The sequence below is a fragment of the Marmota flaviventris genome, chromosome 13 (assembly GCF_047511675.1).
Source record: "Marmota flaviventris isolate mMarFla1 chromosome 13, mMarFla1.hap1, whole genome shotgun sequence".
Lineage (NCBI taxonomy): Eukaryota > Metazoa > Chordata > Mammalia > Rodentia > Sciuridae > Marmota > Marmota flaviventris.
The window spans coordinates 72,235,168-72,253,875 of NC_092510.1; the positions used below are offsets into that span (position 1 = coordinate 72,235,168).

The window sequence follows — 18,708 nt, forward strand, 5'->3', positions numbered from 1 at the left end:
CCAAAACCAGAAGTCGGGGCCTTCCCCAGGCCCACCAAATAAAGGGCAGAGGAGGAGCTAGAGTCTCAGGCTTTGATGTCATCACAACTGACCAGGGTGGATCATCCTTATTACCGGTCAGCTCCACCCAGACTGTACTTTTATGACCAGCCATGGTAATAGATTTAGCACCTGAAATGGGACCACAGCGAGTTCCTACTGGAGTCTGTGGGCCATTATCCCCAGGTACTGTAGGCCTAATTTGGGGATGAAATAATTTTAAAGAGCAATCCAGTTAATACCAAGAGTTGTTGATCCAGATTTTAGAGATGAGCTAATAATCACTGTAAAATCAGAATATGCTATTAGGCTCTCTACTGAAGACTGCTAACACAATTAGTACTTTTACCCTGTCGTTCCGTGAACAGCCTACTTAAAACCTTAACTTCCGGGTCCCCGCATCGAGCGTATTGGGCTCAATTAGTCCAGCAGGAGCGCCCCCTACTGGAACTTAAAATCAATCATAAAAAATTTTGAGGAATCTTAGATACTGGAGTAGATAAATCTGTTTTATCTCACTGATTTTGGCCTAAAACCTGACCTTTACCTACCGCGCCAGCCAATTTAGAAGGCAGGGCCGATTTCTCAGCCTGCCCAGAGTGCCCAGTATCTTCGCTAGGAAGATGGAGATGGAAATACTGGAATTTTTAAGCCTTATGTTTTGGACACACTAATTGAAGGACATACAATCTGTCCTCAAACTTATGGGGAAGAGATATCCTAAGCAGTTTAGCATTATTATTAGAAACTCCAAATTATCTATCAGGTCATTTAAAGAACTTAATCAAGGGTCTACTCCTAGGGAAATTGAGAGAAACTTACAGGACGAATACCTACTTATCACCCAGTCTCCTCTACAGATTAATTAATGCACCCAGCCAAAATTTTTGGTAGGGGCCCTGACCTTTTCTCTGACCCAAAAGACAACAGAAAAAGTCAATTGGCTCACGGAAGAGCCAATCTGGGTTAGTCAGTGGTCCCTAACAGGGAAAAAAACTTAAAATAGCCCATATGTTAATTGAGGAACAGCTTCAAGCTGGTCATTTAGAGCCTATGGTCAGCCCTTGGAGCACACCCATCTTTGTAATTAAGAAAAAAATCTGGCAGTTGGAGATTATTAGAGCTATTGACCGTGTTATAGAGCCCATGGGAGCATTATAATATGGGCTTCCTTCTCTAACAGGTAACTCTTTAAATTATAATTTGATAGTAGTAGATCTAAAAGATTGTTTTTTCTCTATACCTTTGCACCCAGATGACTGTAAAAAGTTTGCCTTGAGTGTCCTGGCAATTAATTTTAAAGAACCAGTCAAAAGGTATTGCTGGGGGCTGGGGGCTGGGGATGTGGCTCAAGCGGTAGTGCACTCGCCTGGCATGCGTGCGGCCCGGGTTCGATCCTCAGCACCACATACAAACAAAAAGATGTTGTGTCCGCCGAGAACTAAAAAGTAAATATTTAAAAAATTCTCTCTCTCTAAAAAAAAAGGTATTGCTGGAAAGTGTTGCCTCAGGGAACGTGTAACAGTCCTACTCTGTGTCAAAATTTTGTGGCACAGGCTATCGTACCTGTGAGGAAAAAATTCCCTGATGTATATATTATTCATTTTATAGATGACATACTTTTAGCTCATGCTAATTCAGATGTACTTTAAAAAACTTTTGCCCAATTAGAGACTTTACTTACAGCAATGGGTTTGTGCATTGCACCTCAGAAGGTGCAACAGATATCTCCTTTTCAATATTTAGGTCATGTAATTGAAGGACATAAAATCTGTCCTCAGAACTTACAAATAAGAGTCAAGGAGTTACACACCCTTAATGATTTTCAAAAATTATTAGGAGCTATTAATTGGCTGAGGCCATCTTTAAAGGTAACTACTTCAGATTTAAGTCCTTTATTCTAGATATTATAGGGAGATCCTTCTCCAACTTCTCATCAGCTCATAGCAGAGGTGAGAGCGGCTTTAAGGGATGTTGAAATTGCTATTAAAAATGTTCAGCTTACTAGAATTAATCCACAAGAGCCTATATGCTTATTGATATTTCCAACTGTTCATGCTCCTACAGGGGTGATACAGCAAACATTGGGAATTATTGAGTGGATTCATTTAGCCCACTCTCCTCAAAACTCATTAACTCCTTTTCATGATTTTATTGCTCAATTAGTGATAAAGGGCAGAACAAGAGTTTTACAACTAGTTGGATCAGAACCTAATGTTATAATCATTCCACTTTCTGCTTAACAGAATGATTGGCTCTTTCAAACTTCTAATTTATGGCAAGTAGCTTTAACTGATTTTCCTGGTCAGATAGAGAGTCATTATCCTCATGATAAAATTATTCAATTTGCATTAATAATGCCATTTATTTTTCCAAGGATTGTATGTGCTTAACCAATAAATGGTGCACTGACAGTATTCACTGATGCTCAAGTTCAGGTAAAGCAGGTTTTTATAGTCATGTTCATCAGAGGTAATACAAACCTCATATGCTTCTGCCCAGTGAGCAGAACTACAAGCTCTCATTTGTGCTTTAAGTTATTTTACAAATGAGCCCATTAATATTTATTCTGACAGCTTATATGCAGTTGGAAAATATTGAAACTTCAATTATTGTATATACATCATCACAAGAGTTACTCAATTTGTTTCATATCCTACAGAGGACAATGCAAATGCGAAAGCACTGATGTTTTTATAGGCCACATATGGGCCCTCACTAATCTTCCAGGGCCTATAACATCAGGTAATGATAATATTGATAACTTAGTTGCTGTTTGTCAGCAAATGTCTTTATATGACTGGGCACAAGCTTTGCATTCTTTACATCATCAAAATGCTTCTAGCTTACGTAAAAAATTTACCAGAGAACAAGCTCATCAAATTGTACATCATGGCCTCCAGTATGTTTTATACGCTCCATCTTTAAATCCCCGTGGATTAAAACCAAATCAATTATGACAAATGGATGTAACTCATATTCCTCAATTTGGTAAACAATGCTATGTTCATGTAATTGTAGATACATCTTTGCTACTGCCCGTACAAAAGAAAATATTGAACATGTTATTTCTCATTGTTTAGCTGCTTTTTCAGCATTAGGATGTCCTTTACAGATTAAAACTGATACTGCATCAGCTTATGTAAGCTTCTTTTCAACAGTTTTGCCACGAGTTTTGGATTAATCATAAAACAGGTATTCCTTATAATCTTCAAGTTCAAACCATTGTAGAATGAGCTCATTTATCTACAATTACAAAAACTAAATGAACTCATTTAACTACAGTTACAAAAACTAAAAGGGGGAGATAGGATTATGACTCCCCCAAATAACCTCAATCATGTTCTGTTTCTTTTAAATTTTCTAAATTGTGACTCAGAAGATCACACTGCAGCTAGCAACACATGTCTTCCATAGCAACAGGCCCTTTAGGCCGAGTTTGGTGGAAGGATTTACAGACTGGTCAATGGAAAGGACCAGATCCAGTAATTATGTAGGGCAGAGGTCATGCTTGTATTTTTCCAGAAGGTGCTTTTCATCCTATTTGGGTACCTGAACATGCCGCCAGGCATAGAGGACTTAGAACCAAGATTCAAAGGACTGAAGATCCACCCAGAGAAGACTTCCCTCAAAAAGAAGAAACCTCAAAAGAAGAGAAGAAGAGTGATGACCCTGAGAAACCGAATGAGGAAGCTAATCCCGTGGAAGGACCTGAAGAAATTGATGCTGTGGGCTACACGAATGATTCAACAGCAAGGGAAAGTTAAAATTCCAACAATGATGCTTGCTGCAGTAATAGCTCTATTGAGCTGTCAAGTATAAGGGAATCAGGGAGAGAATTATTGAACATATTTTCCAGATCTACCTCTAGTACACCCAGCATTGTGGACTGGAGAATCCATCCTGGTATTTACTAATGACTCACGGGAGGATTTACAGACATTCATATTACTCCCAATCATGTGACTGGATTTAATTATTCTGGCTATAGTGCCCAATTACCTTTGCGTTGGTCCCACAATAAACATGCTGGCTGTCTAAAAGTATCATTTGAGGAAAAGACAGCAATTGGGAGACCTAGACCAACTAATCGTACTGGTAATGGAGATATAAAACCTTTTATCAGATCAGTTATTAAAATGGGACTTTCTCATAACAAACCAGTCATCTCAGCAGAACGTCCATGAATACCTCATTCCTCCTAACCATTCTGCGATAGAAATTGGCACCTTTCCTAAGTGGATGGATTGTATAAATACTTTTCCAGTAAAACATAAGGTGTCTAGAAATAGTGGGTATATTTTGGACTGGTCTCCTAAAATTGAAAAAAGGCAGTTGTGCAAAAGTACTGCCATAATGACTCCTGGAGGATTTGTTAGCAACATCTTGACCTTCATTGAAGGTGGCATTCAGAAAGATGTTTGGCGCTTAATTGCTGCCTCAGTATTCTTACATTTTACTAACAGACCTTTACCAGATTTTGTAGGCAAGAACTATAAGGAAGGTTCTTGCTATGGCTTAGAGCCTGTGTTCAATCTCCTTACGTTTTAATTACTGGAAATATAAAAGTTGAATGGAAAGATGATAGATATCTTGTAACATGTGGTAAATGTAATTTAACTAACTGTATCACCAGATATAATAGAGAAAAAGGAATGCCGATATTCCATCAGCCCTCTTTTGTCTTATTGCCAGCTAATATTTCAGAGGCATGGTAAGCTGATGCTGGTTTTCAAGTCTTACAACAGCTAGTGAGACCTAAACGTGCTCTTGGACTCATAATAGTGGGAGTTGTTGCCTTGGTTTCTTTTTTTGCTTCAATGGTCACAGCTTTGGTGGCCATATCCCAAAATATTCAATATGCAAATTTTCTTAATAATTTGGCTCAGAATACTGAGCCAAATAAATATTGATGAAAGTATTGAGACTAAGCTAAGTGCCTTAGAGGCTACTGTCATAAATATTGGTAATGAACTTTCGGTTTAAAATTCAAGGAAAGACTTAAATGTCACGCTAGCTATAAGTATGTATGTGTTACTGCTGCCAAATACAGGGCTTCCCAATGAGATTGGGAGAAGGTTAAAAACCATTTGTTGGGTATTTGGCAAATTAATAATAACAGCTTGGATCTTTTGGAGCTCCATCATCATATTCAAAATATATAAAAAAGCAAGATTGATTTTTTCGGATCCTACTTCTTTCGCCAATCAAATATTAAAAGAATTAAACGGCTCTAACCCTGGAAACACTTTTAAACATTCATCATGGTATATTCTTGTATTGTTCTCTTTGCTACTAATTCTCTTTGGTAGGATGGTGAGCCTTCAAAGCAAGGATTCGGGGACTCAAAAAAGTGACCCATCATCTGCTTTTTCAAAGAAAAAAGCGGGGATATGTTGGAAGCCCTCCTTGAATGACTGGCATTCTCCTTCCCGGGATCGGAGAGACTCTGTCGGTGACTTTCATAGTGACCTGGATATTGCCCCGATCCTTGAAGTAGCAGAATGTGTCTTCAGACATAGGCGTGTCTTTCTGCAGTCCCATGGGTCGAATTACTCTCACCTGTCCTTGTAACCCTGCCCTTCCTGACCTTTTTTGGATGGAACTTTCTAAGAATGAGGGTCCCCCCAATAAAAGCGCATCCGAACGTGCTCTCTGTCTCTCTTGCCAGCCTCTCGTGACTTTCCTCACTCTCCCATTTGGGGAGCTTGAGGCTGAGAGCGGAGGAGCCGACCTGAAGCTTGATTTAAAAGTAAAGTGTGTGTCTGTGTTTTATTTGGTGACCCAGGAAATTCACACCAGTGACCTTAAGTTAAGCTGCTTGCACTGGTTGAGGGCGGCACTTAGGTTGAACAGCTACTTGTGAGCAAGGAGGAGTCGGGAGAAGATGATAACAGTATTGGTGGTTTTAATCGTTTGTGGATAACAGATCCCTTTGTGAATTCTGTTGAAAGCTATAGACTTTCTGCTTGTAAATGCAAATATATACGATATTTGGTCTTATAGTTAATGGATTTATGTACTTCAGAAGCTGGACCATGAATTCCCAGCTCAGAATCCCTCCTTAGAAAATTATATCCAGGGACTTTATACTCACCAGCAAACATTATCCTGGAAGTCAGCTGTCTCTTAACTTAGGTTATGATCGTGTCTCTTGTAGTCTTCTTGAGTTCCCTTCAGACTTGGGAAGACTTAAGTCAAATAGGTGTCTATGAAGAAAAAGAACTTTTTTAAAAAATAATGGTTATAGTAATACTGCTCTTGTCTGTAAAGGTAGTAGACAAGTGTGGTAATTATACCAGCAGTCAAGAAACAACTGCTTGAGGAGAACCTGTCATTCATGAGTTTTGAGTTTAGCAAGGCAGTTGGGAGTCCCAACTCGGGCATTATGATTTGGTAGAAGGACTCACAGAACTCAGAAAAGTTATTATCATCATGGCTATGGTTTGTTACAGTGAAATGATATAGGTTAAAATTAGCAAAGGGGAAAGGCATCTAGGGTGCAGTCCAGGTTCCATGTGTCTATCATGGTAGAGTAGATGATAGAACAGACAAATGGCCTTCATTCTCTCAACAGTAACACAGGACAGTGTGTGTAAAATGTTGCCAACCAAGGCAGCTCACCTGAGCTTCGATGACCAGGGGTTTTATTGGAGGGTCTGTCATGTAGGTTTGTAGTCTGTGTGACTTGACTTCAACTACTCAGACTTCACTGCCCTTCCAACTCCAACATCAAAGAGAGGTATTCACTATAAATCACATTGTTAGTATAAACTATCTGATCAAATTGGTACTGAAGGCCCCAGGCAAACAGAAGCATTGTTATCAGGGAGAATATTCCAGAGGCTAGGAAGCCCATCTCCCAGGAACCAGTCAAGGCTAGTCCTGAAGATAGGGGTTTGTTGGAAATGTGCAGGGTTTGAGCAGCTTGGCCTGCTGAGTTAACTCCTATACTGTAAGTTAGTCATTCAGGGAGTTAGCATTCTCCTGGCCTGCCTATCTGCCTAGCCAGTATATACCTGGTCTCATCTTAGATGGCCATTCCCCATATCTGGACTTTTTCTTTTCCCTTGCCAATGAGTATGAAGAAAGTTTGATTGGACTTAAGGACACATCTGTGCCTTATAACTTCGTGAGAACATGGTGAGATGTAAGTGCCCATTCTGTTGTTCATTCAACAAGCATTGTTTGATGCTGTGTAACATGTATAGTGCTAGATGATAGAGTTACAGAAATGATTAACAGATCTCTGGCTTCAAGGAATTTATAGTTTCATATGGGGAAGAAAAACAAATAGCCATTGTGGTAAGCAATGTGTATCTTGGGGAGCACTTAAGAGAGCATGATTTAGTGTGTGTAGGTGTCTGTGTATATGGGAAGGTGTTGGTGGTAATTAGACTTCCCTAAAGGGGTCATTCCTGGAGTTGAGCTGTGAAGATTAAATAAATGTAAGTGGACATTGAACTTGTGTTTCTCCAGTTATTTATGTAACGAGGTTGCCTGTAAGTGTGGAGCATATTTGAATTGTTGCTTGACTTTACTGAGAGAGAATACCCCCATCCTAGCTGGAAGATAAATGTCTTTCTGAGGGTTTACACGAAGATGAATAAAGAGTACCTGACTCAATATGAATCTATTTCCATTATTCCATTACCATAAATCCACTGAAATGGCATTTCCAACCCACAGTGGTGTTGGTTATTTCACACATTTGGTCCCCAGGGGGGATATATATATATATATATGAATGCAGCTGGGGACTAAGAACAGGTATTTAAAATTCAAAAATTTTAAATTAAAAATTTAAATGCGCTTTGTTTCAAATAAGAGGGCAATGTTTTATGAAATTTTGCTTAACATTTTTTATGTTTGATTAAACATAAACATTTTTAGAAAAAGCCTGGACCCAAACTTTATTTCCTTGGGCTTCTATGTGTATGTGGCTCTCAACAGACTTTGGAAGGTCTAAGGGCAAAAGGTTGTTTTTGAATAGTGCATTGAAATTATGTAATAAAAAGGTTGAGAATATAATAATAGTGTAAATGTCAAATAATTTTAAGCTGTTAATCTTGAGATTTATTTTCCTAATAGGATCTTGTTTTTCCCCCCCCCAGCACTACAGTGTTTCTGCCACCTCTGTACAAAAGATAATTTTACCTGTGTGACAGATGGGCTTTGCTTTGTCTCTGTCACGGAGACCACAGACAAAGTTATACATAATAGCATGTGTATAGCTGAAATCGACCTAATTCCTCGAGATAGACCATTTGTATGTGCACCTTCTTCAAAAACTGGGTCTGTTACTACAACATATTGTTGCAATCAGGACCACTGCAATAAAATAGAGCTCCCAACTACTGGTAAGTTGTTGTATTCTTTTTTTCTGGCTACTACTAAGAAAGCTCTTAAATTCTATGATTGCAGAGAAATTCCTTCAGAAACTGAAAGGAGTTATATAAATTGTCCCACACAACTTGTTTTAAGGTAGAAGCAAGAAGTGACTTTTTCATAGTTGTAGTGTTGTAAGAATAGCCAAGATCCTGAATCCTGGATACATGTGTTGTTAGAGAAGATTGTTTCAGTGAGATTTGTTATGCCTAAAAGGGTAGTCTCTTAAAAGCAAATTCTGACACGTCCCAAAGTAGCAGTTTGTCCTCACAGTTTCCCCACCTTGTGCTCAGAATAATTTCTTCTTTGTGTAATGCGCTTGCCTGTAAAAGCAATAAACAGATGGTTAATGGGCAGGAATTGAGAATAGCACTTAATAGTCTAGATATTTTCATTTTGTAATTTCACCTTGTTTTATGATCTTTGTGTATAAGTTAAGTGTACATGATTTCTAGGTTTTTGGTATTACCCATAGTTTATATTTTAAAATGTCCTGGTAGAGTCAGCAATTTGACTCTTAAGATTGGATTGATTTTGAAGTTTTGGGTTAAGATGGAACTTTGACTACATATATTTTAAACATTTTACCACTTTCCTCAAATTCCTTTGTAATAATCAAAGGAATATAAAAATGGGAACTTACATGAATGCTAGCAGAATTAATGGAAGAATGCCACTTAAAATGCCAACACTTGTGAGGAATTTCTTCATTTATAAACAAATGACACCAGACTAGTGAAGAATGGACATACCATATAATAAGGACGCGAGTGAAAGGACCTTTTTGCAAAATCCCACTGGAAACTTAAGCTGAGGGACTAGACTTCAGGGGCAAACTCCTTCCTTCTTTTAGGGAGCCTCTGGTTCCATTGCTTAAAGTCAGACCTCAGTGTTCACTTTTAACTCAGTTGGTCCAAGCTATACACTGATTAAAGTAGGAAACAAGGCTGCAGCTCAGAAGAAAGAGGGAGCCCTCCTCCTGGTTTTAGCAAGGTAGCGCAGCACCCTGTGATAGCACTGTCAGCCTATAATGTCTTTATATAGGCACCTGCAATTCTAAAATGGCAAAGAAAGTGATAATTCCCAAATTTCCCATTTCTGTTGCTTGAACTTTGAACACCTGAATAGAAATTTTAAAAACCTTAGGTAATCACCTAATTTTTAATTCTAAATATTCACAAACTCCTCATTTTCAACTCAAAATAATCAAAGTAAAAAATTATCAAATGAAAGGGTGCAGTGGTTCAAATAAGTGGATTGAACTGGATAAGTTAGAATAGATGTAATCCTATGAAATAAGCTTCCAGTTGTTAGGGAAGAACTTTTAGACAGCCCAATGTCTGTTTTTATTTTGTTCACTACAAAATGAGAACATCTCATAGTTATTAAAAGATTGTTTTCAGAGAAAAGCTCAGTTGATGGATGCTTTTAAAAATGCAATATTGGGAGTCAACAGCAGACTGGATGCTGTGATTTTATAGCTGAGCTGGAGAAATTGTTACAATTCAGAGGAAAAAGACAGTTGGTGAGCAATTTAAGAGAGATGGGGAACAGTTCTAGGTGACACAGTATGCTTATTAGAATTCCAGAAAATGACATGAGAGCAGAAAGAAGAGAGAAAAATGTCAGGTAAGATTAATGAAAAAATAATTATTCAAATACAAATAATTTTAAAAGTATCATTTTTAAGAATGAAAAATCTATAAGCATTTAGTGCATGTAAATACTGGTTACCCATAAAAGGAAAAAACTGTTTGGACTTTCTGCTTTTTTAAATATCAAGAAGGCAGTGGAACATTCTGTATTGATTGTCAGAATTCTTGAATAAGCCCAGATTTTTTTGTGTGTGTACAAAGGCAAGAGCCATCTTTGGATAATTATTAAATGTATAAGGATCTAAACATTATTCCTAAAAGAAATTATTAGAAATAGTATTTGATATAAGAAATTAATCCAGTTGAAGATCTGAAGAATAGATAAGATGTGATATGAAAAGAAATGGTAGTGAGCAGTGAACCAGTCAGGCTCAGGATTCATGTGGTTCTGAAACAATGCAAAATGTTAATTATTGAGAAAATAAATGATCTGGAATTTAAAGTTCAGATGGTTAAAATAGGGAAAAATATATATGTATATAAACCATTGAAAAAACAAAGGACATACTTGGCCTTAAAAAATTGTTGAAGCCAGCTCTGCATGCCTGTAATCCCAGCAGTGTGGGACGCTGAGGCAGGAGTTCAAAGCCAGCTTCAGCATTGTATTGAAGGCCCTAAGCAACTTAGCCAAAATAAAGCATAAAAAAGGGCTGGAGATGTGGCTCAGTTATTAAGCACCCCTGAGTTTAATCCCTGGTATTAAAAAAAAAAATTATTACATGTTGAAGACACTTGTACTAAAATGTGAACTGTTTTGAGATGGTGAGGTGATAATTTTTTTTCACTTTTTTGTATTTATGCATTTTTTTCCCTCTGCTATCAGCATGGACTAGTCAAGCACGTACTAGACAAGCCAAAAACACTTACGGGGGTTGGGGAATGGGGCTGAGGATGTAGCTCAGGGGTAGAACACTTGCCTTCCATACCCAAGGCCCTGGGTTCAGTCCTGTACTGAGAAAAACAAACAAGCAAGCAAAAACATTCTAAAAGACAGAGTGCAAGTTGTTTTAGGTTATTGATTCCTTTATTAGTGATCTGAGGTGACACATGGGGGAGATCCTAGGATTTTGGTGATAGTTGGCCTTGTGATTTAGATGATGGCTGGAGAATACGGGAAGAGTGAGAAGGTGTTGACAGTGCTTGAGATCATGAAAGGGGGTGGGAAGACAATGGGAGAAGACTGAATCTCTACTCCTGGATTTGAGCCTGATGAGTGGCTATGATGACCTATGACTAAGTGGAGGCAGTAGCTAATTGTAGGAAATGAGGAGGGTGAGGAAAATGTAGGTGCTGCCTCTACATTGTTATTTTTTGTTGTTGATGTTTATTTCACTTGAGACCCTTTTTCAGTAAAGCAGCCTCCTGGCCTTGGTCCCGTCGAGCTGGCAGCTGTCATTGCTGGACCGGTCTGCTTCGTCTGCATCTCACTCATGTTGATGGTCTATATCTGCCATAACCGCACTGTCATTCACCATCGAGTGCCAAATGAAGAGGATCCTTCATTAGATCGCCCTTTTATTTCAGAGGGTACTACATTAAAAGATTTAATTTATGATATGACAACATCAGGGTCTGGATCAGGTAATGTAATTGTTTCTCCTTTTTCCTAAAATGTCTTCTTTGCTATTGTTTTTTTTATTAGTTATATATAACATTAGTCTTTTAAAACTTAACTTGTGGGCTGGGAATGTGGCTCAAGTGGTAGCGCCCTCGCCTGGCATGCGCGGGGTGCTAGGTTCGATCCTCAGCACCACATAAAAATAAAATAAAGATGTTGTGTCCACTGAAAACTAAAAAATAAATATTAAAAAAAAAATTCTCTCTCTCTCTCTCTCAAAAAAAAAAAAAACAACTTTTATTTATTACATGGCTAAGCCATTTTCCTTGGTTTATTAAAACAAATAGTATTTCTAGGGCAAACAGTATTTCTAGGTTTTTAATTTATTTTTTAATTTTTTAGTACCAGAGATTGAACCCAGAGGTACTTAACCACTGAGCCACATCTCCAGCTTTTTTTATGTTTTATTTAGAGAGAGGGTATCGTTAAGTTGCCTAGGACCTCATTAAATCTCTGAGGCTGGCTTTGAACTCACAATCCTCCTACTTTGGCAGTCAGCACTCCCCATCCGTCGCCCCCTAGCCATTGAGATTACAGCCATGTGCCAACATGCAGCTAGTATTCCAGGTTTGATCCTATGTAAAGCCGATATAAAGACCTTTAAGCTTGTTCTTACTGTAGGTAGTTTAATATAAACAAATTGGAGCTTGCTTTTACTGTTGAAACAAGACAGTAAGTCAGCTCCACAATTGTATAACTTCTAAAGCATTCTCGCTATATAATCTCATTTGCTTCTCATTACTATGTGAGATAGAAAGGATAGGGACAACTGTACTACAGATAATGCTAAAGTTCAAAGATGTTTAAATGATCCGCTCCTTATTCTATTCAGGACTATTTGGCAGCTTTAGTTTTGTATTTGAAAGTAGGCATGACTAAACTTGGCACATGCTTGGAACTAGGAAGGTTATTTGCTATTTTAACAATAGATGAAATTGCTGTTCTTTAACTCATTTCTGGTTTTTCATTAAACTAATGAATTTTAAGTCTTTTTTTCCCCCAGAAGAATGTCTAACCACCTTATTTACTTAATATGCTTTATGGATCCATGACCCTTGTCATGTTTGCTTTTATTAGGTTGTTTTGGTTGATTTTTGTGGGATAAGAAATTGCCAGAATCATCCTGAGGTAGATTTTAAAAATACTTTACTTTTAAAGGGATGGGGAATTATCTTTTACTTTTTCTTACTCATGGTTTGGAAGGAGACTGAGAGAGGAACACCCCTATACCCTACAATTTGGGATTTTGATACTTGGGGGGAATCAATAGATCTAGATTGCAGTAGAAGATTTGTCATTGATTGGCTCTATGACCTTGGTTAAACCCTATTTTTTCTTTGGGCTTCTGTTTCCTCCTCAGAAATATGAAACATATGCCATTGTTAAAAATACTTAAACTATTTTTTAGGACTTTTAAATGTGATATACTCTTTGAAAACTGTAAGTCAACTCTATATAAGGGCTAAAGTCATGGAAAAAGTGAAAATCTGAAAATATACATAATGAAAAATTAGTAATTTTATGACCAAGTGATAATAAGGAACATTAAAGCAGAAGTGACTGAGGAAGATAGCTCTGAAGCATAAAAATCACATTAATGGAAAGTTCATATAGTGACAAATGTCTGTGTTTTAAGAAAACAAATATGTATGGTATGAATATCTGTTCATTCATTTAAGTAACACAAGGAAATTAATTCCACCTGAAGCCTTCTGTAGAATTTAGCCTTACATATTCAGTAGACAAGTTCTTTCTCTGACTGCTAAAACAGGCTTGTACAGGAACCATGAGAGGTTGAACTGAGAAGGAGCAGCCGTAGTACAGAAGATAATGAAAATCTCTGCATAAGAAGCCGGAGACAAAAGGGTATTTTAGGGCTTCCCTAGGGTTTCTCATTGATTCTTAGTTTAAAGTTCAAAAGGTTCCCAGAGAAAATTTTTCTCACAGATTATTCTGGTCCAAAACTATGCTAAGGACCAAAGTCACAGAAATCAGGGTGGCCTGTATTTTTATTGCCAAACTTACACCTAGGGTCATGAAGCCCCTTATGTCCACAAGCCCACCTAAACAATTTTAGGGCATTGCTGTATGGATGGCAGTTGATTTCTGAATAAGAATATATGTGTTTACCTTTTAAAATGTAGACAGGAGCCAAGAGTAGAATTATTCTTTTTTACATTTTGTATGTATTTCTAAGTTCATCAAGGACCACAGCTCTCTGTTGTCCAAAAGCTGCTCTCTCTCCTTTCCAGCCTTCCCTTGTAAAGTGTTTTAGGCTGTTAGCTGATGTCACATGCTTGAGTTATTTTATCTTTAAAATGAAAGTGATGAATTCTGCATAGTACATGGCATTGGGCTGTTATGAAGTTCAGATGGGACAAGATGTTTGTGTAAAAGCATTTGGCAAATTTAGAGCTATGTCCAAATGACAGCATGTACTGACAACATGTAGAAGAAAATTCTGATATACAGCATCAATTTGTAACATTATACCCAAAAAAGAAAAACCTCTAAACAAAAAGAACTTAGTTTAAGACTTTTCTCATGATAGTTTATTGTTAGCTAAATTGTTTCTGAACTTATCTAAGCAGAAACCATCTTCTATTGAATGATAGCAGAAAAGGCCGTCTTTCCTTTATATTCATTAGAAAGCCTCATTGCTACCTTATGCATAAGACTCATGCCTGTGAATAAGTAAAATATCTATTCATAAATTCTATTTTAGTTCTTTCACTTCTTGAGGAAAAGTTAAAACTAAGCATTCCTTATTTTGAATTCACATGTCTATTACTCAGTACCATGATCATATTTGAGGAAAAACCTTATCTCTACCTGTTACAGACTTTAATTTTAACTTGGGAACTATAGGGAAGACAGCAAAGAATTGGGTTGTAGTAGCTCTAACGTTGAAGATAAATTAATCCCTTTTATATTAGTTTTTGTTTTTTAACTTTTTAGATGAAGATGGACACACGACCTTTATTTATATTTTATGTGGTGCTAAGAAACGACTCCAGTGCCTCATTCATGCTAGGCAAAAGCTTACCAATGAGCTACAGCCCTAGCCCCTTGTTGCATTAGTTTTAATCACAGGTTATACATGGACTCATTCTTAAACTGTAATGAAATTATAAAGCAGTGCCAGTTTTTGAAGGAGTGAATGTCTTACACAGTGGTCATTAGGTCTTTTGCATGCTTAAGATCTCTTGAAATATGTGCATACTGTCCATTTCTTATTTCCATTGTTGACTGTATGTACAGCTTTTCTGGGATGTTTTCCCTATTGATGCTTCCTCTCAAGCAGTTTTAAAGGTACAGAAGAGTAAAACAAAGAGTATAGAGATCTAAAATAGGCCTGTTTATTTTTATCTTTAGAAGAAAATCATTAAATAAAAATTCTCAAGTATTCATGCGGGTTATGGTAACCCAATATGGATAACATGGCTGACCTACATTTGGGTTTTAATTTTAATTCTCTATCTAGTGATGAAGGGAAAGACAATAAACTTCTCTTATCCTGTGCTACTTTCTTCACTATACACTTACATAAGCCCCTAAATCTGTGATGCATTTTCAAACGTGGTGTTTTTTTTTTTCTTTTTTATTACTTGCCTATGTAACTTCCAGATTATCCTCTGAAACTTTTTAGTATACTTGAATACATGATGCAGCCCTATACAAGACTTGGATAAAATGTAATAAGTTAGTACTTAACATGTTGTATGTATTAAACAACATGTAGTAATTAGGAGTTAATTGTTTATAGAACAAAAGAGCTCCTTAATTTTAAATAAGAATTTGTCACAGATCTGTTTTTAACTAGCAGTCTCATTGTACATAAAAGTAATTATTTATAATTACACTGCCAATTGCTTTGCAGTAAGAAAAGGAAAGAATTATATGAGAAATGCACAGATGAAAAGAGAAGATTTTCTGATCCCCTAAAGACTTTAACATTTAGATTTATGAGCATTTCACACCAGGGAACATAAGGATAGATAATTTTTTACTGTCATTGAGTTAATTTGACCTAGTAAGTGGCTCTGAGTATAATTTATAAATGACACTAATTTGTGCATACATTGATTGTATAAATAAAATACTAGCATAAAACATGGTGAACTCTGGTATTTTAGTTGTTAATGTCAGTATAACTTAGAATCTGACAGTTATTTAGTGAACTGGGGATATGTTATTAAGTGATTATGCCAGATACAGAGTTGTTTAAATGTTGTAGGTAGGTACTTAATTCTTTTAAATGAAATTAGTATGGTGATATCTAAAATTATATATTTTGGAATAAGACAAGGTTAATTAGTGAAAACATAAATGTCCCATTATCAAGGTAAGTTCCTTGGTATCATTCATTCAGATTCTAGGTAGCCTAAGTCATCAGTTCCTAGCAAGTAAATTATTTGCCTTGAAATGATTTCTGTGATAATTTCTACTGATTTATTAAAAGTTAAGTCAGCGGGCTGGGGTTGTGGCTCAGCAATAAAGTGCTCGCCCTAGCACTAAAAAATAAATATTTAAAAAAAGTTAAGTCAAAATTTATTTTTCTTTTGTTCACATCCTTTCTCCTCCCATCAGTAAAATCATTACCAAATTCATGCTTCTTCTTTTTTTTTTTTTTATTAAACATTTATTTTTTAGGTGTAGTTGGACACAATGCCTTTATTTTATTTATTTATTTATATGTGGTGCTGAGGATTGAACCCAGGGCCTCACATTTGCTGGGTGAGCGCTCTACCACTGAGCTACAACCCCAGCCCACTAAGTTCATCCTTCCAAAATAAAATTTTAACTTATTCCCTGTACTCCCACCCCACCTCTGCATTTCTGGCACCCTTTTCAGACATGTTTAATAAGTCCTCTTTTATCCATAGCCCTCATTGGTCATTGTGATCCTGGCCTTTACTACTGTTCATTTCCTGGCTCTTATGTTCTCTTGCACTGCTCTTCCACATATATCCTCTCTGATTAAACAAGCTGGTTCCCAAAATAGTCATTATTAATTCCCTTCCTCTGACTTTGCTTGCATACTCCTCCTACCCAACCACCGTACTTCCTTCTCTCTCCTTTGGTCCTGTCCCTTCTGCAAATGACAGTCAAAATTCAGCTTATTTTATAAAACCAATCCTGACCCTGTCGGCAGGAGTTTTCTGGATTCTTTTATTGTATTTATTATCTTATTTTCCACTTTTCATGGATTATTTTTTTGCCAACATAGTCTGTAAATCTAGTGAGGTTTTAAGCTTCTTAAAGGTACCTGTCTGGGCCACATCTTTAGTTTCATGATGTTTGAAACACATTGTTGACTGTTTTGCATACCATTTATTTTGTCTTTAGGTTTACCATTGCTTGTTCAGAGAACAATTGCAAGAACTATTGTGTTACAAGAAAGTATTGGCAAAGGTCGATTTGGAGAAGTTTGGCGAGGAAAGTGGCGGGGAGAAGAAGTTGCCGTTAAGATATTCTCCTCAAGAGAAGAACGTTCATGGTTCCGCGAGGCAGAAATTTATCAAACTGTAATGTTGCGCCATGAAAACATCCTGGGATTTATAGCAGCAGACAATAAAGGTCAGTAAAATTTGCTTATCCTTATGTTAATTATAATAAAGTCTATATAAGTCTTTTTCCAGATATGACTGCAAAACATTGTCAAATTAGGTGAGAAATAGATGTTTATCATATAGATGAGACCTATTAAGTCAAATACAATTTTATGACAACATGTTTCAAAATGTATAGAAGGTTTATAAAATATATAGTCTATCAAAGAAAGCCATATACTTTGGTTATTTTAGTTCTGGACAGTTAGTTGATTATAGTCATAATATAGAAAAAATTTACAAATTTTGATTGCTTAAAATTTTGAGTAGGATAGGGATCAACTACTTGTTTCCTTTTAATTTCTTCTTGACTGGTATGGACAAGTCAATATAGACCAGTGACCTCATTTATAGGAGGAGTAAAAATAACTTCTTGATGTATCCTATTGTCTAAGTTGTGTGGGGCAAGATTGGTCAACTTTTTAAGTAAACTTAATTAAACAGAAATGGTTTCTACCAAATTCCCTCACTTCTGGTGACCATGTGGACATTTTCTTGACCCTGTAGTGTGGGTACTGAGGAAGTTTTATCAGTGGAGTCAGGATGAGTGATTACATTAGCAGGGACCTCACTTTGCTTCTCCCACTTTCTTGGCTTCAGTACCCACAATTCCTACTTTTACAGCTTGTGTCAAAAGACTTCTGTTACAACTCAACTCTCAACCATCCTAAACCTCAATCAAGTGTATTTTCCAGCTTTCCTGTTTTTTTTTTTTTGTTTTTGTTTTAAATGCTATCATTGTCTTTTGTGGCTTGGCCAGACCTGTGGTCATCTTTTCCTTCTTTCCTGTCCCCACCTGCCCCCGTTTTTTTTAAGCAGTATTTATTTCTTTAAAATATTGGCAGTGTATATTCTCAATTGGTAGTTATGAGTGATTTCTGTGATTTTTTTTTTTGCTTCTTTGTATTTTCAAATTTATTTACAACAAGCATATGTTGTTTTGTCTTTTTAAAATTTTATTTATAGAACACTTTTAACATTTCAGAAAAGTGAAGCACAGTATATTAATTCCCCATCAACCAACTTCAACAATTATTAACTTACTGCCAATCCTTGATTTCTGATGCTACCTACTTTCCCCTGATCAAATTGCGTGAAGCCAGTCCCAGATAATATATCTTTTCATCCATAAACATTTTCAATTCATATCTTTAAATTATGAGAAATCTACCGTTGTACTTTTTAGAAAAAAGTAATGTCATCAAATATCATTTCTGGTTCAAATATGTAGTTACCTCCTAAAAACAACAACAACAAAACCCCCACAATAGTTTATTCAGATAGGATCCCAAGTTCACGTATTGTCACATTGGGTTGATATTTCTTATACATCCCTTAAAATCCTTAGGTTTCCCCATCTTTTTTTTTTTTCCTTGCAGTTGGTTGAAGAAACTGG

The 18,708-nt window shown here is 36.6% G+C and overlaps 1 protein-coding gene across 2 annotated transcripts in view; it reads left to right on the forward strand.

Moving 5' to 3' along the window:
* Positions 1-18,708, forward strand: part of Tgfbr1 (transforming growth factor beta receptor 1) — a 57,550-nt gene that overhangs the window by 22,981 nt on the left and 15,861 nt on the right. The window contains exons 2-4 of one of the 2 annotated variants that reach the window (XM_027931004.2): positions 8,154-8,399; positions 11,421-11,663; positions 17,050-17,280. In XM_027931004.2, coding sequence (XP_027786805.1) covers positions 8,154-8,399; positions 11,421-11,663; positions 17,050-17,280 — 720 coding nt within the window. The remainder of the gene's footprint in view (positions 1-8,153; positions 8,400-11,420; positions 11,664-17,049; positions 17,281-18,708) is intronic. The other variant, XM_027931005.2, reaches the window with a different exon arrangement.